The 27,731-nt window shown below is 36.7% G+C and overlaps 1 protein-coding gene across 1 annotated transcript in view; it reads right to left on the reverse strand.

The window, feature by feature from the left end:
- flncb (filamin C, gamma b (actin binding protein 280)) overlaps nucleotides 1–26,047 on the reverse strand; it is a 64,813-nt gene extending 38,766 nt beyond the window's left edge. The window contains exon 1 of the mRNA XM_073869288.1: nucleotides 25,229–26,047. Coding sequence (XP_073725389.1) covers nucleotides 25,229–25,607 — 379 coding nt within the window. The 5' untranslated portion in view covers nucleotides 25,608–26,047. The remainder of the gene's footprint in view (nucleotides 1–25,228) is intronic.
- Nucleotides 26,048–27,731: the final 1,684 nt, after the last annotated feature.

Here is a 27,731-nt window from a genome sequence, read left to right on the forward strand (position 1 = left end):
TAGTTACAGTTAGGGCACGAATTTGTTCAAAGATTCAAACAGATTTTTTAAATATCGACTGGCTATTGCACATGCTTTCCCGGAAAAAAAAATTGGCACAATTTATTAAATGTTGACATACAGGACCCATTTAACTCATTCCCCGCCAGCCATTTTTTAATAAAGTTGCCTGACAAATTTTTGTGTGATTTTTACAAAAGTTTCACAAAATGCCCTGCAGGAAAATTTTCTTCTATAAATATATAAATTTACAAATATATCAAATGAAAGAACAGACCCTCTACCTTCAAACAAACAAACAAACCGGGGGGAAAAAATACGTTTTATCATATCTATATTTTTTTCTCTGCTTATAAACTCTTCTTTTTAAAGTTCTTCTTTAAAAATTAAATTTTTCAGCAAAAAGCTGAAGTAATTGCATTTATATGAAGGATATTTGCTAGAGATCAGATTCAGAACAATTATCAAAACATACACTGAAAAAAATATTTTTAAGAAAAATTTTCTTAGGATTTTTGTCTTGTTTTCAGTAAAAAATATTTACAAATTCTTAAATTAGGATCCTAAGGGGTTGTGTACACCAAAACTTTTAAACGCGGCTGAAAACGCCATTGGCAGATTTTCTTAATTTATTGTATGCACAAAACCACTTAAATTTTATATTTTTGGTCTAAAAACTAGACTTATTTTCTTGGGTCGTTTTGCTTGTCGAGAAAGGGCATCTTAGTTTAAGAATTTTTAGATATTTATACTGAAAACAAGACAAAAATACTAAAAATTTAACTTTTACAAAATACTATGAAAATAACTTTTTTCAGTGTACACAGAGTTTAAAATTAGTAAATGACGTTTTGGCTTTAGTATTTCATAAATTGGGTAAGTGCGGTATTGCAGATTAACGTAAAATTTCATCAAGAACACTTTTTTATGCAAATGATTTTCTTAATTTACAATAAAACTCGTCAATGGCGAGGAAAGAGCATGGGAAGAGCCAACTAAATAATATTGTTTTATGTTCTTAATTTTTAACACAATTTTTTACGTTCAAACATTTGACCGTTTTACCGAATGTATTATAAATTGGGATGCACTGATATATATATCAGCCTATACTCGATAAAAGCATGTTTTCGGACATCGGCTGATTGTTTTAAAAACATCTAGTGATCAGAACAGATTATATTTTAGAAATCAAAAGAGATGAAAAATGCATCAGAATTGAAACTGTGTGATTACTTTGAATTGGGTTTCAATGACAAATGAGTTGAAATTTGTATAGTCTGCAATTCTAGGATTTCATAACATAATATTTGGAAAGAAAGAGTAAAAAGCAAAACTATCGGTATTTATCGGTATCGATGTCATAAATAAGCAAAAACTGTATCGGCACAGAAATTTTGTGATGTGCATCCCTAATAAAGAAAAAATTATCATCAATCATTTCTGTGAAATATATCTTACCAAAAGAAAAGAAAAGCGTGCACATCACTGTGGAAATTTACTAAATCTGTCCAATGAAGAGCCTGCATGCTCAAAACTTAAAATGAGTCCATTATTAAACGCATGTATTTTTAAAGCTTTTTCAACCCCTTCATCAAATAATTTGCATACATTTTTTAAACCCAACAATCGCACAAAATTCCCCTGTTTGAGTGTTTATCCTGTCAGAGGACTCATAACTACAGCATGGAGCATGAATCAAAATGCAGTCAGTGACCAGCTGAACGCCAAAGGCATGATGTCATCCTGATGTTGGATCTGTGGAATGAGGTCAGTTTAAATAAAACACACAGTCATGTGAAACTCAATCAGGACGTTGGCTTTATCAGACTTGACTTTGCTTCAACCCCCAGTGGTGCTCTCTACACCGAACACTGCAGTACGCATGCAGAGATCAGACGGTAATCTGATTCCTCCCATCATATAATATAAACCTGCCAGACCTCTGTTTCTCTCATTATGCATCGCTCGCTGTAATCAAAAAAGACTTTGTTGCTCTTTAAGATCCGACTTTTGGGATTTTCTCCTGCATTTGGGGAACAAAGCGTGTTGCGTGCTGATTGCGGACATTGTGGACAAGGTTTTTAGGTTCCTGTGGATGCTTACAGAAGATTGATCCAGAAATGTACTGTATGTGCATCAGAGCCAAGCACAACAGAAAGAGAAATGAAGAAAGAATTTGAGATGTGGGGTTAAGAGAGGCGATATAAGCGGGGTTTCCCGCAGAAAATTGGTTAGTTAAGGTGGTAGGGTTGGGCGGGTGGTTGGAGCCGGGGGGGGGCATGACAATCAAAAGGGCGTCATGATGAAAATACTTTTATTTAAAACACTCAAATAAAGCTTAATTTTGAAGAAACTATGACAGAAAATGAACACATACTAGATTATTAATGAATTAAATGTTTTTAACAGATACCTCTAACGGGAATAGATCCGTGACGAAGTAAAACTACAAGGGTAATAAACACAAACTGAAGCAGATTTGTAGAACGTCTGGTGAACGATGATAGATAGCGTGAATCTTTTCGGCCGTTTTTTTTTTGACGACCTAGTTAAGGCGCTAGAGTTTCCCAGCTTAGGCGGGCCACCCGAACTGCAAAGTGGTGCGGGAAACCCTGATAAGGGAGAGAGAGGTTCCTACTTTTGCATAATTTTTTCCCTCTTTATGTATTTTTTTTTTAAATGGCCTCACTGTTAATACGTAGTTTTAATACGTAACTTTCAAAAACACAAAACATATTTTTTGTATGTTTAAATAGATGCTGAAGCGCACAATGTAGACATATTTGTAGATGTAACATTTAATTGTAGCATTATTATGTCTTAACAGCTACAAAACGTAAAACATTTACAAATCTTTTATACCATAAAGATTCCTGTATAATTTCCCTTTAACCATTTTATCGATAGTGTTACTTATTTTATACTTATAATGTTACTGTTTTATGCAACGTAACGGACAGAAATGTGTAGGAAAATTGTAGTAACAATGTAGCATTTAAAAGATATTTTAAGCCGCTAATAAAGTCCTACCCAAAACAGTTTATTAAAATCATGTAGTGTTAGAAATAAAAAGCATAACAGACAGACAGACAAGTGTAATTACAATAATTTATTTATTGCAAATTTTCAAAAGCAGAACCAAAAGTAGTTAAATGCAGATGTGCTGCAGCCGCGGTCCTCTCTGAAGTTTATGAAGTACAGAGAAGTATTAAAGTTATTAATCCATGACAAGAAAGTTAATCGGTTAATCCGAAATTTTCTCTCTGTCAAATTTTAAAAGAACATCGACTGAAAGACGTCAATGTCGCAAATCTGTGATGCAGCATGCAAGAGATAATGAGCGTTTGATATCACTGCTGTAAAGCAATGTGAACAGGGCCGGCGTCAAGGGGGGGCATTCGTGGCCGTGCCCCCCCAAACAGGTTGTTGTGCCCCCCTACACAGTTTTTGATTAATTTAATATATATCAAGAATAATTAAAATACGTTAAACATTGAATATGTTCCTCAAAATCTTATAAATTTTAAAGATGTGGATTACAGCGAATGAATCAAATGAACATCTTTTGTGAATTTATGGTGTGTTTTGGTGTAAATATTGTTGCATAGGAGAAAACGCCTTTTGTGTGTCATAGCAAACAAGCTAAATATAACAAAATGGTTAAATGATTACAGAAATGTTATTCATTATAGGGGCGGTTTCCCGGCTTATCCTAGTCCCAGACTAAAATGCATGTTTGAAAAAACCTTTACTGATATATCTTAACATATGTGCCAATGTTTTGTCTCAAGATGCACACCAATATTTTTTATAATAGGTAAAAATTACTTACATTTTCTAATATAACTATGAGCTAGTGCTGGATTCATCTAAACCTTGACCGGAAAACTGCCCCATAAAGTTTTAAAGTGTAGTCTTGTTTAATATTGTGTAATTCTCTGAAAGCCATGAACATTTTATTAGGTAAATAAGTCAGAAAATACAACTGAAAACACGTCATAAATATGAGTAAGAAATGCCAATGCCCATGATTTTTACATACAAATCACGTCTGTAAAGCTGTTAATACGTAAAATTAATGTATAAGTCTTGTCAACACGTCAATATTATATTGCATGAAATATGAATGTGTATGAAAACGTAAGTCAATGTACATTTGGTACAACCACACTTGGAAAAGGATGATATTATGCTTATTGTAAGTCACAAATGCTAGTAGCACATACATAATAGTATAGCATATCACACTGTAATGCCATGAAACAGCTCAGCTCTTACATAAGTTATTTCATTACGTAATTGTTGGTTTTGTCCATAATTTACTATGTAATAAAAACATGATATCTCTGTGCCATCTTCACAAAGACTGGTACTGTAGATTCTCCAACATATGGTGCTAGCAAAACAGCTTGAATCAAACATGTTTAATGAAAGATGTCAGAACGAAACGTTTCCTTCCGACAACACTACACAGAGCGACAAACGAACCCTCCGAGTTTTGAGGAATCGTAGATAACACGAGCCAAAAAATCCAGGCTGCTCGGATACAGCGCAACCACAAAATGAGAGGGAAAACAAACATGAAATCAGAGCTCGGGAAAAGACCAAACAGTGAAAAAAAGAGAGAGGAGATGTGGAAATAACTCATTAGGAACACAGAGGAAAAATAATAAACAAAAAATAAAGCAATGGGGCTGTAACTGATGTACTGGTTGATCTTTTATGCATTTATAATGTATGTTTCCATACATGCAATGGAAATGTACTCGCTACAGGTCACTTTAAAGAATAATGTGATGTGATTTCCCGGGAAATTGCTGTTTAAGGAATTTCCTCAGTGATTAAAGGAGGTCTGCTCCTCCGCTGAACCACAGTATAGATAAAGTCAATGAAACAGATGCTGAATAGTTCTTCATAAAGCCACTGTTATAGGAGAAACACATGTAGTGTTGTTGTTACACGGAGTGTTGATACCCAGCTGTTGATGATTGATTACTTTACTATTAAACTCCACATCCACCAGACTGGTAAACAAAAGGATTTTGCTCTAAAACACCACATACGTTTAGTAAATTTACCTTTACAACATAAAAATTATATTCTTCTACATCAGGAGTTTTCAAACTTTTTTGTCAGCTGAAACCATTTGAAAAAAACTATTTACTTGAAGTAGACCCTGGGGTTTTAAGTAAATATTTGTATAATTTAATAGCACATTTGCATGTTTAAACATCAAAACATTAATTTCCAACCGTTTTAAAGTTTTATCAATATTATTTTACATCGTTATTGTTATTATTACCTGTTATTGGACCCTTTTTATTGGTACATAAAATGTATCTGTCTATTTCACATATCGTCGCTGTCCGATGAAAACCACGTATGTCCATTTTGCCGATTTTAAGATTCTTCAACGGATTGAATGTCCAGGTTCATTTCCGTATACAGTATGCTTCACATATCTAAATGGCCAATGAAAAGTTGTGAAATCATGTCATCTGATATTCACGTATATCCATTTGGTGTCAAAGCTGTCAATCACGCCGGGTATTTGGTTGCATGTAAACGTACCTACTGACTTTCCTTCATCGAGGTAAACGTTTCCCCCCTGACGCCAGACGTACGTCTAGGAGTGACAACATTACGGTAGGACTGTGCAAACAAAGTATCTGTCTAGCATTACCATGTCAGTGTATTGATTCATTATTCCTTTATAGTTTGCAAGAGACAGTTAATAAATGTATAATTAATATTAAATAAACGAAACGTATTTAATAAACCAAGAGGTAGGCTATTTAATAAACTGAGCATATTCATCTGTCAATATAATACGCGACTTGGCAATTCTAATTAATGATCGGAAGAACACATATCGAACACTGTTACTGTACAATATGCACGTATGTCCATTTAAACTCAATTTTGGTCAAATGTGGATTATATCATTACACTGGCAAGAATATGGTTACATGTAAAGATGCCGTACCAAGTATGACAACGCTACATTCAACTGCTTTTGAAATACAATGTTTTTTTCACTTCCTGAAAAAGAACCGTTTTGGACATACGTGAGTTTCATCGGGCAGCGACGATATGTTTTCTGATATAGGTTTGTGTAATGGTCATATGACATTTAGATTTAACAAATAAAATAAATCTTGCAATTCCCTCGCAAACCCCCAGGGGGTTGCAAACCCCAGTTGGGTAACCCTTACTGTGTGTATACAGCAGATTGAATGAAGCGAATAAATTGCTTATTCACAAGTAGTTGGAAGCTTGAACATTTTGAGTTAATTCGCTTCATTCGCGCGTGAAAATCAGAAGTGAATACGCTCAATTTACCCGCTTTAGCTAGTCTCTGTGTATATATAACTCAAATTGTTTAAAGAGAGTTTTTTTTACAACTTATCAGATTGTCGACCTTCTCACTCACTTTCTTCCAAGCAAAATCCTTTTTATTCATGTTTCTATAAAAGTATGAAGATATGTCGTACAGCTCCGGGTGTCCACATACAGCAACAATGATTTTGTCCTCCATTGTTGTTTTTTAAGGTAAGTGCTTGCAATAAATGTATTTAAGCTACATTTAAACAAAAGTTTTTTGTTTTCAAATATTTTTGTATAAATGTAGCTTAAATAAATTGATTGTGACCACTTACCTTAAAAAATTTAGTAAATTAAATGAATGTTTTTTCAGTGTGCCTCTGCTCTCTACATCATAATCACGTCACTATTAGAGCAAGCTCCTGATTAGTAAACACGGCGCGAATATCGTCATTTTTCAACTACGTCATTTGCGCTGCCTCACTCGCCACAATCGCGCCGCAGGAAGTCTATCGCATCTTAGCATTGACTTAACATGTAAATCACTTTTCGCCTAATGTTGCATAAGTGTCTGGTGTGAACACAGCAGTCTCTTGTAGCCTTCATACTAAAGGTCTGGGAATGCTTTGAATGGCAAAGGAACGCACAAGAGGCGATATGACTGACACGTAAACCAACCAATCACGTTTCGCTTTATTCCAAGTCATGTTTAGAAGCGTTGAACATCTTCAAAGTTTATAACAACAATGGCAAACGCATTAAAATATCTAGATTACACTAACTGTTAAAGATCACGACACACACCTTACAAAAATCCTGTATAATACAACTTTGAATCTACTTTAGCGTTTCCAGTTAAGTGCGCCTTATACATAAGACGTTCAGCCAAAGATCTGTGGGTGTGCTGGGTCTATAAGATTGAAGACTTTCTTTTTTATGCAAGCCATACTTTACTCAACAAATCCTTCTGCTAATTTTGGAGCAAGGAGTTCCCCTCCATGAACACAATCAGTTTGGCAGCATCACGTATAGTGCAGTTTTCCTGCAAGAAACTTTCTAACAACTTTATTTTGCCAAAAAATATTGCATGTTGCATACTAATGATTGTATTTTACATTGACTCAGTCTTATTGTTTTCTAATAATTTTTTGTTGTTTATTATTTACTTGTGATCCTGCCTGTGAAATCTAATCTAATGTATTAATTTTGTTGACATTTCTTTTTGGATAATCCAGCAAGCCAGAAGTTTAACATCCAATCACATTAAATGGGACATTTCACAAATCTTTGTTGTCCCTAGAGTACATATGTGAAGTTTTATCTAATTTATAGCATGTTAAAAATGCCACTTTGTAGATGTGCCTTTAAAATGCAAATGAGCTGATGAAATGCAAACACTGATCACCATAATGGCGGTTTATTGAAATTGAAACTCAATTGTGCTGTCAATTATTTTCTCTCTCTGCACTAAATTGGTTGGATAGTGCAGATTAAGGGGCGGTATTATTATAATAAGATCCCCTTCTGACATCACAATGAGAGCCAGATTTTTATGATCTATTTGTTCACATGCTTGCAGAGAATGGTTTACCAAAACTCAGTTACTGGGTTAATCTTTTTCACATTTTCTAAGTTGATAAAATCACTGGGGACCGAATTATAGCACTTAAACATGAAAAAAGTCAGATTTTCACGATATGTCCCCTTTAATGATGTTAAAACATAAATCAAAACTTCAGCACCCGATTTGGCATCGCCGCCAAGTACATGCTGGACCCCAGCGCATCTATTAGTGCTAAAGTCAATAATTCCAGTCTAGTTGGTATTGGTTACACTCAGACCCTCAGACCAGGTGTGAAGATCACACTTTCTGCCCTGATGGATGGGAAGAACATTAACTCTGGAGGACATAAACTAGGTTTAGGACTCGAGCTGGACGCATAACCCCCCAATCCACGTTTCACTGGGAATTACTGGAAAGAAATCTTTCAACACGCACCCATCTGCAGATACTCCTTTAGTTTAAACCCAAAGCTGACCTTTGCGTTTCATATTTCTTTCTTTCAGTGATGATTCCCAAATGCCTCTCTCTCCAGACTGGAGCTTTAGTCTGCTTGTGTTGTTATTTATTCTGTCTGGTTATGGATGATGAAAGAAAGAGGTTTGCACAAAAATCTTGTCATTATTTACTTGGCGCCATGTTGTTAATTTGGTGAAATTCCTGCATTTGTGGTCTTGAAATAAAATCCAGAGACCATTAATTCTGAGACCAAGACAAGACTGAGACCAAAGACAGTCGGGTCCGAGACCAAGACCATCAAAAAATTGTCTTGAGTACAAAACACTACAGTCAACATTAAAGACATCAAGATTATTTTTTTCACAAAATGATCTTTACGTTAAAACCGCTGGGTTTTCAGAGGCAGTGTCACATTTATTTACATGCTGTACAGTAGTAGGCCCACCCATTTACTGGTTATCTTATCATTGAGAAGATCTGTCCTGCCCTATACTGTACATGATCATGTCATCACCCAAAGAAGCTGGAATGAACTTCTACAGCGTGTGTTGGGCCTCAGGTGACGGTCGGGCGTAGTTTGGGTAACCAAACAAACATCAGAGTCTCCCTGGACGAGACGGAAAAATGGTTGTGATCACAGAAGACACGGAGACAATGGCTTCTGTGTGAACCAGATAGTTTGACTCTGGAAATATTCAACCTACACCCACACAAGCATATGCACAAAAACACACACAAACACACACATACACGTCTCTTTTAGAGAGAATATAAAATACTGTAAATCTGAGGTCTTTTGTTTGGGGAAAGACAAACTAATCAATCAAAATATAATAAACAAGAAGAGACACAAATACTTTAGATGTGTATGCACGGACTCAAAAAGGTCATTTGATATTAAACGGCAAAATTATGCATATTATAATAATACTTAAAGAAACAATTCACACAAAAAGCTTTGCTCATAGCATAGTTGTAGAGCAGTGGTTCTCAAACTGGGGTCCGGGGCCCCCAGGGGGGCCGCGAGATGGTGACAGGGGGGGCCCCGTTTTATGATTATTTTATCATGAATTCTGTGTAATTAAACCTAAAAAATAAGGCTACTAACCAACAGCACTACTCTGTATAACTTAATATGTTTTGTTTAATTAAAATGTTACATTTTAGAACAGTTTTTTTCATAAATTTTCTTTGGGGGGGCCGCGAAGGAATGCACCGTACACAAGGGGGCCCGCAAGCGGAAAAAGTTTGAGAACCACTGTTGTAGAGCATTGTGTTAGCTGTGTAAACGGGTTTACTCATATTGATTAAAACAATGCATACCTTGTTACACACCGTCGATTTGGATAAAAGTGTCTTGCTAATGCGTTAGATGTAAATATGCTTTCATTGTTCCATAGAGACCAAAAGGAGAAGTTTTAAAGAATGACCTGCCTGTTATTTTTCATTTAATGCCAGTTTGAATAAATGCAGTATTGCACAGAAACAGCAATAATGTCAAATCTTTCTCAGCTTTTAAATGAAATGATGTTTTGATAGGATATCAGATGACTATTTAAACCTGCACGCACTTAGTGAAAGTCCTCGAGGCCTTGAAAGAAAAAGCAATGAAGCACATGACATGCATGCACGTAAGAGTGAAGATCTGAGATATAAACAAAACACACAAGGGTCTGACAGACATGAAGCAGGTCACACACACACACACACACACACACACACACACACACACACATATACACAAAAAAGCGTCCCGTATATAGCAACATTTTTGTGCAATGTGACGCAGAACTATAAGCCAGCTGGAAAAATGCTCTTAAAGGAATAGTTCACCCAAAAATAAAAATCAGCCCCTATATCACTCACTCTCAAGCCATCCTAGGTGTATATGACTTTCTTCTTTCAGCCAAACACACTCAAAGTTATATTAAATAAAATCTTGGCTCTTCTCAGCTTTATAATGGCATTGAATAGTGCCCCATATTTAAATCTTCAAAAAGCGCACCCACCCATCAAAAACTAATCCATATGGTTATTAAATATCTTTTGAGTCAAAGTAATGGATTTTTGTAAGGAAACATTCTTTATATTCCAAACTTAATCAATCACGGCCATGTTTGTTCACAAGTAAGTTGAGGTCATGCGATGCAAAGTTACCAAAATAAAGTAATATAGTAATTACAGTAATAAAGTTATACGCATATTTTGATTGACAAGTTCTAAGCAGTCAACAGGTGAATAAAAATAATTTATATAAAAGACTACACAATAGTTTGACACAAACGTTGATCCTGTAGTTTTATATTCCCAACGCAATCTCATGGCAATTCGTACAAATTTTACTAGGTGGTTAATTCGTACGACCACACTCATATACGGTTTTGTATGATTTGTTTAACCACTGTGATGTTGGGGTTAGGGGTGGGGTGTCTTTATTGTTTTTGAATAATAATCGTACGTTTTTTAACGATTCACATGATTGGCGATTCTGATTGGCCAGTCGTGACTTTCCTAGGTTCGTTCTTTTTAGTTAACTACCGCTCAAAACTAATAACACACGGCTGTAAATTATTTTGACAGGTACAGTTTAATATTAAAATGAGTCTTTTAATAACACATATGACATTATATTTACAAATGATTAATCCAAATAGTGTGTTATCTTAAATTATACCACGGGCCTGTTGAATGCCTTATTGAGAACTGTTCCACGGGTGTTGATTATTTTTCTGTAAACTGCACACCTGGCCTGTTAAATGTCTTAAAAATAGACACCAGAGCCATTTTTGTGGTTACCGTGGAATAACTGACTCCGGTCCTTTGAATTATTTGAAAATAATGCACACCCACAGCGTAACAGCACAACATTATTTTCTTATAATTCAACGCCCCGCCGTCAATAATTCCTTACGTAAACGTTTTCCTCATGGAAGGTCTGTATTCATTTAAAATTAGCATTTTTTTATTAATATTTAATACTTCTTACCTTACTTATTAGGTAAACAGCCGTGTAATAAGCGGGTTAATGTACAGTCAGCAGGTTGTTATTGCAAAATAAGCCCATTCGCGTCTGGTCCTGATCACACTGTCTGGGTTTATTTATGCAATAACAACCTGCTGCCTATACATTATCTCTTACTTAAAGGGATACTTCACCAATTTAGCATTCAGCTTTGTATCTGTAGAAACCCGGCAGTATTACTGAATGACCATGTTTCCCTCCATCATTTCCCCCTGAGAGGAGAGATATCTGCATTTTGGTTCTGCAAAAAAGTCCTCCGATGATGCAAAAATCGTCATATTACATCATCGGAGGACTTTTTTGCAGAACCAAAATGCAGATATCTCTCCTCTCAGGGGGAAATGAGGGAGGGAAACATGGTCATTCAGTAATACTGCCGGGTTTCTACAGATACAAAGCTGAATGCTAAATCGGTGAAGTATCCCTTTAAAATATATACGAATTCCTGCGAGATCGAGCTTATATTTCTAGTCAGCATTTCTGTCAGTACACAAAGGCCTGACCAAGGTCAGTCTGATAGAGTAATCGAGGGATTCCCCTGTAGTTATGGAAAGATAAGATGAAGTTCCTGTTATCGAAGATTCTCCCAGAGCAACACAAAACACACAGGCCGGTCTGAAGTCACATCCTGACCCCAAACACAGATTACATTGTGTGTGCGAGTGTCCATTCACTCTCAGAGACGAAAAGTTCACAGTTCTCCACTGAGGCGGTAACATTTCATTCCATTACTGCATCTCTCTAAGAGACCAAGTTGGTCGCATGGACAAATGCCATCAAACCTCAGATTTTCCACAGGATCTCTAAAGGACAATAGATGTGTGTTTGTGATAGAAAACGCACACACACGAGTATCAAGCTTTGAATAATGACCCCCCCAGGTAAAGCATTAATGTAAAGTGCTCAAACACTACATGAAAAATTGCAATGCCACCAATGATGAGGGGAAACATGTGCTATTAACATCCCCGTGAACAGACGTTGCTTCCGTATTGTGGCGTATTTCCAAGTGAAACGGAATATCTCATAAAGAAAATAGTGGGCGTGGCTTGTGTTTTCCACTGTAAATTGACTAGATATAGAAAAGTAGGCGTTTCATTCAGGAATGTAACTCGCAACAGACCGACTGTGAGTTCACACCAGAAGCGGAAGAGGCGGCAAAATGGCACTATTTGCGTGTAGTTGGACGCGTGAACATTTTGAGTTTACTCGCTTCATTCGCGTGTAAATTCGCTTTATGGGAGGGGCTTCTTCTGCCTCCGCTTGCTTCCTGTAATCACGCCACTACTAGAGCAAGCTCCTGATTGGTTAACACGATGTGAATATCCACCAAAGTACAGATTTTTCAGTGCTCAATTCGCACGTTCTGCGCCATTCGCACGCACTCCGCCGCAGGATGCTTATTCGCGTCTTTGCATTGACTTGTAAACATGTAAAATCACTCATGCTTGCTGCCTCTTCCGCTGCTGTTGTGAATGCAGCATGACAGTTCAAGGGGGCGGAGTTAACAGATGCTCCGCCCAAGCTGATGTCATCAGAGAAGGATTGCCATAAAAGGACGGATGTACATTTTCAGATTTTGACTAAAGTTTATGAGGGCACATGAATAAAAAAATAATGACCCACATGGATAAATTGTTTCTAATGAACACGGCAAAAAATAAGAATGGTCTTTTTTATGGGGTGTGGTATAGAGGTGTGACACAGAGTTGACCCTCCATTAAATTAATATAAGTAATGTCACGATTGACACTTTTAAATGAGTACGTTTTGCACCACTAGAATTTTCAAATGAAATTGCAAACGTGTGTTTTATGAACAGGTTCCACAAACACTGTCCTTAGCACTCATCCCCATCTTACACCATTGGTTGAGCAAATGTTGCTCTGGTTAGAACTCTCAAACAAAAAAACTATGTGCGGTGAAACCCCAGACCGCAGTTGCCAAACGGTGTCAGACGGCAGCCGATGGGAACCCTGACTGACTCACTCGGCGCTTTACATTTAGGTCAAAGAGAAACAAACTGTAAAACTCTTGAAACAGTGGGTCTGGACATTGACAGAGCGCTTCATTTATCAACGTCATTTCACATAAACACGTTTTACACACTAATATATCATCGCTGATTCAGAGCCTGCAGAAGCCGGTCAGACACGACTACAGACTGCGTCCTCACATTGACCACAATACTTGGTTAAATATACACATCTTATGTTTAAACATGTTGAGAGGTGATTCTGGAGAAGGCGAGAATGCAAATGAATGCCTTTCAACACACACACACACACACACACACACAATCTGTGAGTCCATCTTGAGACATGGCACAAGTGTTGTAGCAGGTGGTGCCATAAAAGGACATCAATGACCCACATTTTTTGTTTTCCCATCCTGTCTAACCTGTGATGACAATGTCACTGAGCAATAGGATAAACAACACACACAATTCAGCTGATCTATGTTAGACATATGTAAGAACAGCTGGATGCATTTCGAGGGGGTAATGAAACGAAATGGCTCCAGTAGGCTGTAAAAACGCCTCTTAAGACTGAAGCAAAAATAGTTTGGAATTACTCAAACAGATACACTGAGGTCATTCACCTCAGTCTGACAATCGTAAAACATTTTAAGGATAATCCCAAACTTGGTGATGGGACCAGTGGGACCACTTTTTGTAGCAAGAAACAAGAACAAAACAAGCAAGAAACATGATAAGCATTAGATAATGTACATTGATCGCCTAGAAATGAAATGCCCCATCATTTACAAAGGTCCACACATTCCCCTGCATGTTTATTTATTAAATACTTTGGCAAATTTTAATCCTGGGTAAAAAGTAATGTCAACCTAAGGGTTAAAATTACCCTGGGGTATAAACTGCAAGTATGAAACCTCCATGAATGTAGTTTTTAAACTCAGTATAATACGTATATACAGAATTCCATCGATTCAAATTACATTATATTCCGAATACATCACATTCAGATTAATCAACCACATTCAGATTACATCATATACAGATTACATTATATTCAGATTAATCACCTATATTCGGATTACATCATATTTAGATTAATCGCCTATGTTTGGATTACATCATATTCAGATTAATCGACTATATTCAGATTACATCATATTCAGATTACATCATATTCAGATTAATCGCCTATATTCAGATTACATCATATTCAGATTACATTATATTCAAATTAATCGCATATATTCGGATTACATCATATTCAGATTAATCGCTTATATTCAGATTAAATCATATTTAGATTAATCGACTGTATTCGGATTACATCATATTCAGATTACATCATATTCAGATTAATCGCCTATATTCAGATTACATCATATTCAGATTACATCATATTCAGATTATTCGCCTATATTCAGATTACATCATATTCAGATTACATTATATTCAGATTAATCGCCTATATTCGGATTACATCATATTCAGATTAATCACCTATATTCAGATTACATCATATTTAGATTAATCGACTATATTCGGATTACATCATATTCAGATTAATCGACTACATTCAGATTACATCATATTCAGATTAATCGAGTATATTCAGATTACATCATACTCAGATTACATTATATTCAGATTATTCGCCTATATTCGGATAACATCACATTCAGACTAATCGACTATATTCAGATGACATCATATTCAGATGATTCAACTATATTCATATTATAGCCTTAAATTTAGCAAATTACAAATTTGTATTTATGTAGAAAACAGAAAATAATGGATAATACTGCTTTGTACATAAATCATCCAACATAATGTAAAGAGCATTCAATTAAAATATAACTTTGATATCTAAGAAATCGACAATTTTATAATATCTTTAATATTGACTAAGTAAGATCATGTCAAACACTGAAATCGATGACTGCAATTTTGATTCTCCAAATGTCATCATTGGATTGAGATTTTAAACTGGATTTCACAAAACAGGGTCACGTTATATAAAAAGGTTTTCAAGAGGGTGTTTCATGAAAGGTACTTCTTGGGCTTGTAATTCTGTCTCATTCGATGTTCTTTCAGTCAAACAGGCAGAAAAAACAATCTCTAATGTAAACCAGTAATAAAACACTGTAATAAGTCTGTCAGAGCTCAGGGGGCCCAAACTAAGAGCCACTTTCCTCTCCAAACCTGAACGCAACAGGAGGTTTTTTACACAGCAAGAGAAAACACAACGGTAAAAGAAATACTTTTATCTTGTAATCTTTTTCTTTCCTTTAGATTTCAAAAAAGCTTTAAAGCGAGACAACTGCATAGTGCTGCTTTTTTATTAGTGTATAAAGTATTTTTGTGAGAGAATCAAAGTTTTATGTGTAGTTAGTGAAGCATTGAGGCGATCGTCTCTCCTCAGTGAACCCAGTCAGCTGCCTTCACAGCTGCTAACAGGCGTCCTTAACCGACAACTGATGTGTTCAAAGATATTGCTTCCCCTGAACACACACACATACACACACAGTCTCGCTCTCTCTCTCCACCGAATCACTCAACAAAACTTCAGATATTAACATTCATCCAGAAGAGACACACAGGAGCCTTTGTCCTAATTTCCAAGCACCCAGAATGAGACAGACTCAGTCGCCCAAGGGATCATGAAGACGGTCACAGCAGATAAGACACGCAAACCAGTTATATTCTAGAAATCATGTAAATTCTTTGCATGAAAGAAAATCTATGTTAAGTAAGAATAGTATTAGTAGTTTAGGTATAGAGTTTCTTTACATAGACAAAGAATGAGAAAAGATAAACAGTACGCGGAGAAGGACCTTTTAGCGCGTCAGGTCACACTGCTATAAACACAGACAGACACATGAGACGTCCACACAGCCTTTCATGTGCTTTCAGGAAATAACTCCCTGTTACATGCACGTGGACCATTAGTTGTGCTGACATCCAACAAAAACACATCTACTTTTGAGATAAAGTTGTCAACTGTCAGTCAGAAAAACCCTGAATAATGCCAGATCCTCTTAAACTACAGAATCCATTATAAAACCATTCATGAGAAAAATAAGTTCAAGTTTTTCCATAGTTATGATGGAGAAACTTAACGTTCGGGTTTCCTGTTAGGAAATTCAACAGGATGTGGAAAACCTTCAACATATATTTCACTTATGTAATGGATGGAAATATGTTGTTTTGATTGTTTGATATTAATAACTAAGGAGGCAACGATACAGAATTTTGTGCCGATCTTATGGGTGAAACAATACATCGATATGGATCAATGCATCCATTAAGTTTTAAACGATACGATGCACCGATGCAATATAGGTACCTTTATTTTGACACTCCTTGACGTAAAGTCCATCTATGCATTTCTGCCAAAGCGCGCATTTTCATCTATTTCTGTGTGCTAGTGTCAGCAAGTGAATGCAATGCAGCAATAAAGCGGTTGTAGCAGCAATAACACAGGGACAGAAGCAGATGTTGTGACTGCTATTGGATGCAAATCGTGGGTTTGGAAATATTTTGTATTTGGACAAACAGATAGAAAACCAGCTGAAACACTAACGATTTTGACTGTTGCCATCATAAGCTTGATTTTATCTGACTTTTTCCCCTCAATATTTATTTTTCTTTATTTAAAAAGTGTATTTTTTAGTTTGTTGTTGTAAATGTCTCAATTGGGACAGAGATTTTGAGAGTTTAATTTAACGTTCATGTTATATATTTTGGTTGCATTCGTGAGTTATTAAAATGTAACTGCGCAACTAGGCATGTAATAGTAAAGTATCGATAAATGAATCAAATTGTAATTACATCAAAGAAATGTTTGATAAACATTGCATTGCTGGCGAAGATAATCGATATTGTATCATATCGCAACAAACTGTCCAATTTACACCCCTGGCCGATACTGATATTCAATTACTTAGAATGACATCTGCCGATACGAATACATGCCGATAGTTTTGCTTTTTCCTCAAATTATTATGTCACAAAATCCTAGAAGTGTAGAGTAACTTTGTTTAAGCACTTTTGTATTATTGCCTCTATATGACAAATTACTTTATTGTATCCAAATCTTTGCATAAAAGTGTCTGATAAATGCCCAAATGTAAACGTACAAACTATAATTTTGTTGTCATTGTGACCCAATTCAAAATAATCACACAGTATGAGCTATGACTCGGATGCTTTCAGCCATGTGATCGAAGGGATTTTCCTGTCTGATCCAATCTGGCAACCCAAGCGAAGTCAACTGACATCATCAGCACAATGCCGACAGCCCTTTGCGCCTGACACCGCTGACACCAAATCCCCCAGAGTGCACTTCAGCTTCAGATAACACAATACAGACAATCACACAAGAACAACTTTGTGTCTGCCAAGGACGTATCCCAGAAGGCATTGCATTGACAATAAAAACAACAGACAACGACAGGTGACACAGAAACAGCTGATGTTACACACCTGCTATGGTCAAACCATCTATGAACTTGACCTCTGACCCTACCACTAACCCAAGATAGATTCTCATGAGACACATGCATGGTAGCTCCTACAGAAACCAATGGGATTATTTTAATAATAATGAATATTCAAATGAATGAATAATGCATTTTATGGCGCACTGTGCCTTTAAGAAGAGCCAATGCTGGATCTCAGACTTGCTTTGATGAATTAATGGACCCTACGATGTGATACTCTATCCCAGGATCGGTGTAAGCAGCTGAACACACTAAAGAGATGTTGGGATATCAGTTACAACAGAGATTGAGTAAAAGGCACTACATTTATAATCGAAACTGATCTGCTTTCCATCATTAAGCACTTGAGTTTGATGATGGTCTTGATTTTAGACAATAGCACAAGATCAAACCTTATTCTGAATAAACTCCTTATTGCTGCCACGAAATTTCTGAAATTTTATTCTAGATTTCAGAATGAATTCTTGGTGCGTGTAACAAATCACATGAGCTGTAAGTGTGGCCACAAAGTCAAGACTAACAAAAATACACAACGCTGTCTTTTGTTTAACGTTTTTCGAGTTTCCCACAGGAACTATGAAGTTATACGCGGAAACGGTTATTGCAAAACTGTTACCCACACACACCTGATATCCGCCTACCCAGGATGCACCTGGACCGTCTGTAGCTTTCATTGAAGATTTCCAGCAGTGCACAAAAACAAAAAAATGCACATATTAGCCTCCATTACCTGATTTATTAATACACCAGGGAGTAGATCAAATATCAGAAAGGACCACAGCAGTCCATGTCAGATCTCTGGAGAGAATGAGTGTAATGTGTGTAAGTGTGTGTTTGTGCGTGTGTGTGTATGTGTGTGTGCGTTCGCCGGCCAGGCTCGAACATTCCAGTGAACTGACGAACCTCTGACAGATGTTAACAATTAAAGATGCTGTTATACGCAAGAGGACGAGAGAGCGAGAGAGAGACATTCGATTGCTCAATCTACTCTTGTTCCTCATAAAAACAAAGCCATAGTCATTTCTATCAGGCCTGATTCTCAAATATCAAGAAAATACATTTTTGGAGGGTGATTGAAGCTCACACAGAGTTGAACCCTGAGATGAGCTCTGACAGTCCAGCAAAAGTTCAAATTCGCAACATTTAGCAAAAAATCACTTTAAAGTTGAAGAAGATCGATATAACAGACGGTGTAAAACCACAGAGGAAAGCACTTAATGAGCCAGGAAAGTGTTATGTATGGAAAAGTAACGAGTGACATTTTTGGCAGAAATCGTTCGCTTTGCTGATAAAGCCACAAATGCACATTTGTGGACCTCAAGGACACCTTTAATCACAGCTCATTAGGTATCTATAGTGTCAGGGATCAATGTAAGGGTGCTTTCACATCTGTAGTTCGGGTTATTTGGTCCGAACCAAAAGCAAAAATATTATTCATTGTAACAAAATTCATTGGCCACATGTATTTGAACATATTTCCTAAACTGCTTCTCGATTGGTCAGAATCAACGTGTGCAAAATTCCAACGAAACCCCGGAAGTAAACAAAAAGAAGGAAAATACAGCAGATGTTTGTTTGAAGCGTACCGAGACCTCCGCTTGTTTGGTCCGCTTTTGGTGCGCACCAGAGTTCGATTGTTGTATTCTCACCTGCCCAAATGAACCGCACCAACTGAGCAATCGAACAATCCAACCGAACTAAATGAAGCAGGTGTGAAAGCACCCTAAAATATCTATCATATGAGAGAGAGAGATACATTGAGTATTCATTATGTGTAGATACTTAAAGGATTACTCCACTTTCATAAAAAAAATCCAGATAATTTACTCACCCCCCTGTCATCCAAGATGTTTATGTCTTTCTTTGTTCAGTTGAGAAGAAATTATGTTTTTTTGTCAATTTTTTGACACAAGCATTTTTCTCAATTTAATAGACTTTATTGTACCTCAACAGGTTACAGTTTCAATGCAGCTTCAAAGGACTCTAAATGATCACAACCAAGGCATAAGGGTCTTATTTACCCATTTTCCCCCAAAAAAATACATCTCATCACAACATCTCATCCACGCTAGTCTTGCTGCTCCAGCACAACCTTATGTATTACATAATATTGTGAAAAGGTCACGCATAATGTTTACGAAATTACCGCTGTTTACAAGTGTTTACAAGTGTGGAGAAAGAGGAGCGTTCAGACGTTGTTGTATGTGTGATATTACTAATTAATGTCTTTATGTCATTTAATTGTTTAAAATGGTCCGCAAATGTGCGTTTCACACATAACGCAGTATTGCACTGGCCAGCGTGACCTTACGTGTTGCGTCACACAGCTAGTGGTTTTAAAAAGTCCTTTTTTCTTGCTGAAAATGCTGGTGGTTTCACTAGATAAGACCCTTATGTCTTGGTTTGGATCGTTTAGAGCAGTGGTTCTCAAACTGGGGTCCGGGGCCCCCAGGGGGGCCGCGAGATGGTGCCGGGGGGCCCCAGTTTTATGACATTTTTATAAAATACATTAATTTATCATGAAATCTGTGAAATTAAACCTAAAAAAAAAAATAAGGTAGCACTACTTTGTATAATTTAATGTTTTGTTTAATTAAAATGTGAAGTTTTAGAACTGTTTTTTGTCATAAATTTTCTTTGGGGGGGCGCAAAGGAATGCACCGTACACAAAGGGGGGCCGCACGCTGAAAAAGTTTGAGAACCACTGATTTAGAGTCCTTTGAAGCTGCGTTGAAACTGTTGATGTTCAATAAAGTTGATTAAATTGAGAAAAATCCTGTAATGTTTTCCACAAAAAACTGTACCCAGTCTCACGGAGTTGCGTATAAATAGCACAAAGTGTAAAAATCGTGCAATACGCCAAATTCGACTTTGGCGTGCAAATGATACGCCAGTCCTTCCCATTCACTTAAACGGCGCATCTTTTTTGTCGTTTTATTGGTTTCTCAATTTTTTTGCTTTTTTTACCATTTTCGCCCGGGTTTAGGGTTAGACCAACTGTTTGCTATATATGACATCCTAACCCAAACCCCAACTCTAACCCCAACTCCAAGTGACAATGGCTTAAATATGGACAAAAACATGGAGAAACCTGCACCTCCTTAAGCAAATCTGAAATCTAACCCTAAGCCCAAGCAAAAATGGTTTAAAAAAATGAAAAAAATTGAGAAACCAATAAATAAAACGACAAAAAAAGACGTGCCGTTTATGTGAATTGGAAGGACTGGCATATCATATGCACGCCAAAGTGGAATTTGGCGAATGTATTGCATGATTTTTACACTCTATTTATACGCAACTCCGTGAGACTGGGTTCAAAAACTACATTTCTTCTTGAATGAACAAAGAAAGACATCAACATCTTGGAAGAAATGGGGGTGATTAAATTATCCAATTTTTTATGAAAGTGTAGTAATCCTTTAATGCATTTTACTGCTTCATTCTGTTATTTAACTTTGCGTTCAGCCTTTTGTTCTTATTTTTTTATTTTATTTCTATAATTTACTATTTCACTTTAATTTGCACGTCTTTGTTTTTACTTTAATTTGCAGTATTTGTATGCAGCCCAGCTGCAAATGCTTTGGCGATACAAATGTACAGTTTTTGTCATGCCAATAAAGCAGACTTAAAGAAATTTAAATGTTTTGAAATGATGTATTTTTTTTTACAAATTACTTATCTGTGAGCTTCATGTGGCCTCATAATCTTAAAACCGCAAATCTTCTCTTCTCCTCGAAACAATCTCTGACGGTCCATGAGGATATCATAGCGATTAGCAAATAGCAACATGACTCAACTTAAACGATCCAATCAATTCTCAATGGACGAATTCACGTCCAGCCCTACCTTTATCATTTTAGAAGCTGTTTCACCTGGATATACTTCACCACGGGGAAAATAAGACAATCACTGCTTCCATTTCATGGCCACTTTAAATTGAAAAAATGAAAGCGAGACAGAGAGAGACCTACTGCTGAATCTGTAAATATACACATATATTTGAAAATCTTTTTTTTAACATAATTTAGTATATTTATTTTAGATTTTATCCCTCACTGTGTTTACGTCTTGCAAATGTCAAGCTGTCAATTTAAACCAAACTGAATTTCATGAAAACAATTTGAAAATAAAATTGAATGAACATCGCAAAAACAGATTAGTAACATGTTGCACCATGACATTAATAATATCTCATTATATTTCAAAATATATTTATGCATTTATTGCAATGTCAGAGAGTTACTTTTATTTTTAAAACTACCCTTTAAAAAATATTTTTGTACTTACATTTTTAAGTTGAATCAACTAGGATTTACAAGTCATTTCGACTATCTTCAACTATCTATTTTTCTACAGTGTATAGTTTTACAAAAGATTGCTTATATATTCAAGTAAACATTTCAACAGTAACACTTTACAATAAGGATGTATTTAACATTAGTAAGTTAATGCATTAACTAACGTGAACTAACAATAAAAAATGCATTTACAGAATTAATCTTAGTAAGGGATAGTTCAGTCAAAAATGAAAATTATCCATTGATGTACTCATTCTCAAGCCATACAAGATGTATATGAGTATTTATTTGAGCTTTATTATGGTAGTAAATAGTGCTTCTGATTTGAAGCACAAAAGTGCATCCATCCTTCACAAAAGTAATCCACATGGTTTCAGGGGGTTAATAAAGGCCTTCTGAGGACAATCAATGTGAATTTGTAAGAAAAAAAAATATTTTTAAAACTTTACAATCTAAAATATTTGAGAAAGACCATTTTTGTTAACTTTATTTTTTAGGGGTGTAGGAGAATAAATTTCCTCAATGATCCGGCAGCTCTATCTAATGACTTACTATCCAAATACCCTATCCCAACATTCCCCACCCGTCCCTGTAATCTGGGTCTGTAGGACTATTTTAGGCACCTGTTACTGGATGGATCACAGAGCCCAGCTGTCCATCTATCAATCACTCAGTGATATGGTAAAGATCCCAAAAGCCATCGTCACTTCTACACAAAACTCTTACATATCTTTCTTTTTCTCTTATAGTTCACCTCACAATAAACCTTGGTCATTACTTACTTAATTGCATTATAATCAGTGACGTTTTCTTATATGTTGCTTGTATGTAAGTGGGAATATACATTAAACACATCCAAGACCACAGTACAGTAGATAATGTCTGCATGCATACGTAATATACATGAATACCTATCAGCAACATATATTCACACTTCATGTTGAGTGAATGGGTGTGTAGAGATAAATTGAAAGAGGTGAGTTGTGTTTCCTGTACAGACACGTGACACACACACACACACACACATTTTTCCTGCCTGTCACCCTAAACTCTGGCGTAAGGGAGGGGAGGGGGGTCTCAGAGTCAGGTGACCTTCTGGAAAGATCCGTCTCTTAACCAATGACAGCCGGACTGAAAGCACTGCTGTCATGTGTCAGACGGCCGTCTCGTTCCACTCCATCTGTACTGCGGTATGGAGGCCACATGTAGGGAGTCAAGCACTCCACAAGTCCTTGTTGTCCAATCAAAATCACTCTCAATTATTCATTTGTCTGTCTTCATTACATTCTGCACATACATTTGGCATCCACTGTACTTAAACTTTACATTTTATTACTTGGAAATCGAACCCATGACTTTGGCCATGCTAGAAAACGAGTCACGGAAATGAGCATTTCACAGATATCTACTACCGACTTTCTCATTATAACATTGTTGTTGTATGTCGAATTGTTTTGAGAGAATGCAACACTGCCCTGACTCCCACCCATTAGCCACCAGAACAATCTAATGCTTTCCCTGCTGTAAAAACACCAACACTGACCCTGGAACAGATCCAAGGGTTCTTTCACAGACCATACAAAAACAGTCAACTTTAGATAGATCATAATTTTGAACAAGATGGACAACTAAGTCACATGTTTCAATTGCATTGCATTACGCAACAAAATATCAAACCAGAATGCATTTACACATAAATGATACTAAGACCATTTCACAGAACTGGGGGTCCGTGTGCAAGATGTTTTTTCCTAATCATATTTACAACCATTTGCTGGTAATGATGCAATGTCAACAAAGTCCTCCTGGGTTGTTCATATTACGAGCTGGTAAGTTCAGGTGTGTTAACTCTACTTATAGAAAAGGAGTAATTTGCATTTTAAGTTGTAATAATTCACTTATAAGGCTGCTGTAAACTGTAGCGTTATTAATTGTTATACTGCACCGCTGTCACATTTTGTACAGATATATTTTTTTGTAAATGAAAAGCTATCGACTAAAGGCGTTGTCTGATTCTGCCATGTTTTTCAAGGACACGTGCCCAAATCGGAGCTTAAAGTAAATCACGAGTTTCCCAGTGGTATTTACGACTTTGTGGTTGGGTTTGTGCACGTACATCTCGTAAATACGATGCATCTGACATGACTTCAACTCACCATGAATTCCTTTATAAAACTTTGCACTCATCAGTACACAAATAACTCATATGGGACGATCATTTCATGCCTGTAGGCTCTATCCAAATGAGGTGAATCCATACTGATAATCCATACTGGCATTGATCTTGTGCTGGGTTTAGGACCACACAATATCCTACTTCCATGCAAAGTACAAAATTCCTCCCTTATGACTAATGATCCCTAACAAGTGTTGCATTGGCTGATCTGTTTCATCCAGACAGATTGTAATAAGTATTAAAAGTATTATTATTTTTCAAAAATGACACAAAAACATGATAGAAACATAATAACTTATTTAAATAACATGATATAAATTGTTTAATTATACACATTTGTTGTAAATAGCTAGAAATGTGATCAAATTTTATATTAGGGTTGCATGTACTTGGCATGTGATACAACTTCCTTACTATGTGCATACATGTGCACGCATTGTAAATGCGCTTTAAGTAAAAAAATCGTAATCCAACCTTTACACTAAAATCTAACTCTTAAACCTAACCATATCTCAATTTTTTGTAAATGTGGGAAAGTTTTGCATGTAATTGTTGTTAATTAGGACCAACTAACATAAAATGTGGCTAAACTTTGATTCTAATATTTTGATATTTAAATGCACATGGACTTAAAACAAATCATGCATCGGTGAAATGCTTCATGGACAGATGAATGATCCATATATGTCTACACACAAGTCTTCGTTTTACACCAAGGAAAGTAAAAATAAGTGTTTAGATAACCTAAAATAACACTTTACCGTTTTATCAGCATGTCATCCAAGATTAAAATGTACACTTAGGAGAGAAAATAAAGTGATTTTGAAAAGTCTGACTCCAAAACGCCCCCTATCCCTGCACACTATCGGTTTCTGTCGCGCCACAGTAAATCAAACAACACTTACCTATGGATACAAGCCTGATGTGTTCCCTTTCTAGAAACTCCAGCGCGACGGACACATTCTCCAGTTTCATCTGCCTGAAATTGGGTCTGGAGTGATATTTTCGGTACATTTTCTTCTGGCTGAGAACTTCCAGGAGCCCGATGAGCTTGAGCCCGTCGGTCAGGTCCTTCTGCAGGTCGTTGATCTTCTTGTTTAAGCATTTCAGGTGCTCGTTGCACCATCTCGTGAAGGTGTTCTGCTGGATCTTCTTCCAGGGCGCATCTTCGGCCAGGTCCTTCTCCGTGGCCGGCATCTCCTCGTCCGCGTCCTCGCCGTTGTCCGTGCCCTGGTAATACTGCGGCGGCAGCTGCTGGTCGTAGTATGTATTATTGCTCATCATGTTTTTCTGATTTTCTAGCCCCTTTTATACTGGAATCAGCGTGCGAAACGTCGACGGGGGAGCGGGGCAGTGCCAGGCGCGCGCGCTCGCTCGCTCTCGCGTGGAAAGAAAGAAGTTTGAAAGTTGTGAAAAAAACACACAAGGCTATGAAACAGCTAAGAAAGAGTTGAGATATGAGCTCTGGACAGTCCTTGAGACAAAAGAAGATTGCTGAGCAAACGACTCGCGTTCCGAAACGCGGCACTATATTTAATAATCTAATTTAAATATTTTAAAATACTTCAAAATTTCTCTTCAGATAAGTTTTTAGAGCTCTCGAAGACTAAAGGTTTTCTGTGCTAAAGAAAAGAAAGACGGAAAACGGAGGCGCACGGCGGAGAGGAGCGCGCGTCTTCATAAACTTGAGTAGTTAAAGCAAACGAAGCGCTTTAAACATCTGAGACCCCTGCAGGAGCGCTCACACGTCAGGCTGCTGGATTTCCTGGTATGCTGCTGTCATCATGACCATATACAACTTCAGGACGGGTGATTCTCTAATCTGACCGAGATAGCGAGACGGACCCTCGATTGGGCGAAGCGCGCGGCGGGGAAGGTGATTGGACCCTCGAGCGCCGCGACAGTCATTTTTATTTTTAGAAACACCAAATTGGGCACATGGGTGGGCTAAAGTTGGGCTTGTTGTAAAAGTGTGCTCTCTTTAAACAATTGGGGCTGGAAAAAGCAAATGACAGCATCAATATAAATTAAGTCAGTGAGACGATTTAACACAGTGGACTCATCAAAGTAACGTTTAATAAATAGCTGTTTATTACTAAACCATAATAAACATAATATGGACAAACCTCTGTTCCGGTCAATGAAGTCATACAGTAGGGGTCTCCAATCTTTTTGGTGAGCAAGGGTTACCACAATGGATAAAACAGAGCTGGAGGGATACTTAAAACTTTTTTTGTTTTACTTGATTTGATTTTCTTTTACTTGTTGATATGTTTAAAATGTTAACATACATGAAAGAAGTCAAACTAATATGAAATATGTAATAAATCATTAGGCCTATATTAAAATTGAGGATGTTAATAGAATGCGCTTTGGTGGGCACTCACAGACTCTGTGCCCACCTCTGAGACCATGTTGGAGAGCACTGTCATCAGGGTTTTAAAAACTCTTCTGGCTGTTTCTGAAAGACTTCATGCATGTTCCCTGGGTTCAAACCCATGGCCTTTTGTGTTGCTAATGCAATGCTTTACCTATGAGTTGACTGATTTCACTTATACTAACCTTATAAATCTTTAAAAAGTGTGTTTATATATGGTCTGCTATAATCATTTCGTTGATCATTTTGCCCTTGTGGTACGTGACTAAACTTTTACTGGAAACAAGGAATCCCCACAGACACCATGCTTTATGTGTCACGCACCCCCACATTCATATGCACACATATCATGAGTGTCCACCAAAAACTCACTTGTCTCAAAAAAATCCATATAGAATTGATTCACTGTGCCCATAATGATGTCACACGTGTGACTCAGTACCTCAATGTGCTGATCTCATCGATGATGTCACACTTATTACTAAGCACATCAGCATGTTTCTGCAGTTTTGCACACTTGGGTGTTAACAGACAGAAAAGCAAACAGAAGGAACAGAGAAGATGCTCAGGTAATGTCTAGATAATAATATTCAGATGCCAATCTGTCCATCATTTTCTGAATAGTAATAGATTTTAGCTCACCTTATACTCTGAAAATAAAACACATTAACGGATTTTGTCACATATTAAATAGAGTTCTCAAATAAGAGAAATAATTCATACCGTATGAAATCAGGATGCTGTGGATAAACTACTTTATTTTGCCCGTTCATTTACTGTACAAAATATACATAATTACCAAAATACTCAAAATTGAATTTTTTTCTGTTACATAAATGCCTGTTAAGGCAGGACAACATATAAACATGTCAAAGACACTGTACAGTACGGTTACTATTACACAAGCACAAACAGCAGCAGTGCCACACCAACACTTCTTATACATTTACTCTTTACAAATCTCACAGACCTTTAAAAGAAGTCCTTCTCAAAACATGACATGAATTAGGAAACAGAAGATTGACACTGGA

Source organism: Misgurnus anguillicaudatus, chromosome 1 (assembly GCF_027580225.2).
Source record: "Misgurnus anguillicaudatus chromosome 1, ASM2758022v2, whole genome shotgun sequence".
Classification (NCBI taxonomy): Eukaryota; Metazoa; Chordata; class Actinopteri; order Cypriniformes; family Cobitidae; genus Misgurnus; species Misgurnus anguillicaudatus.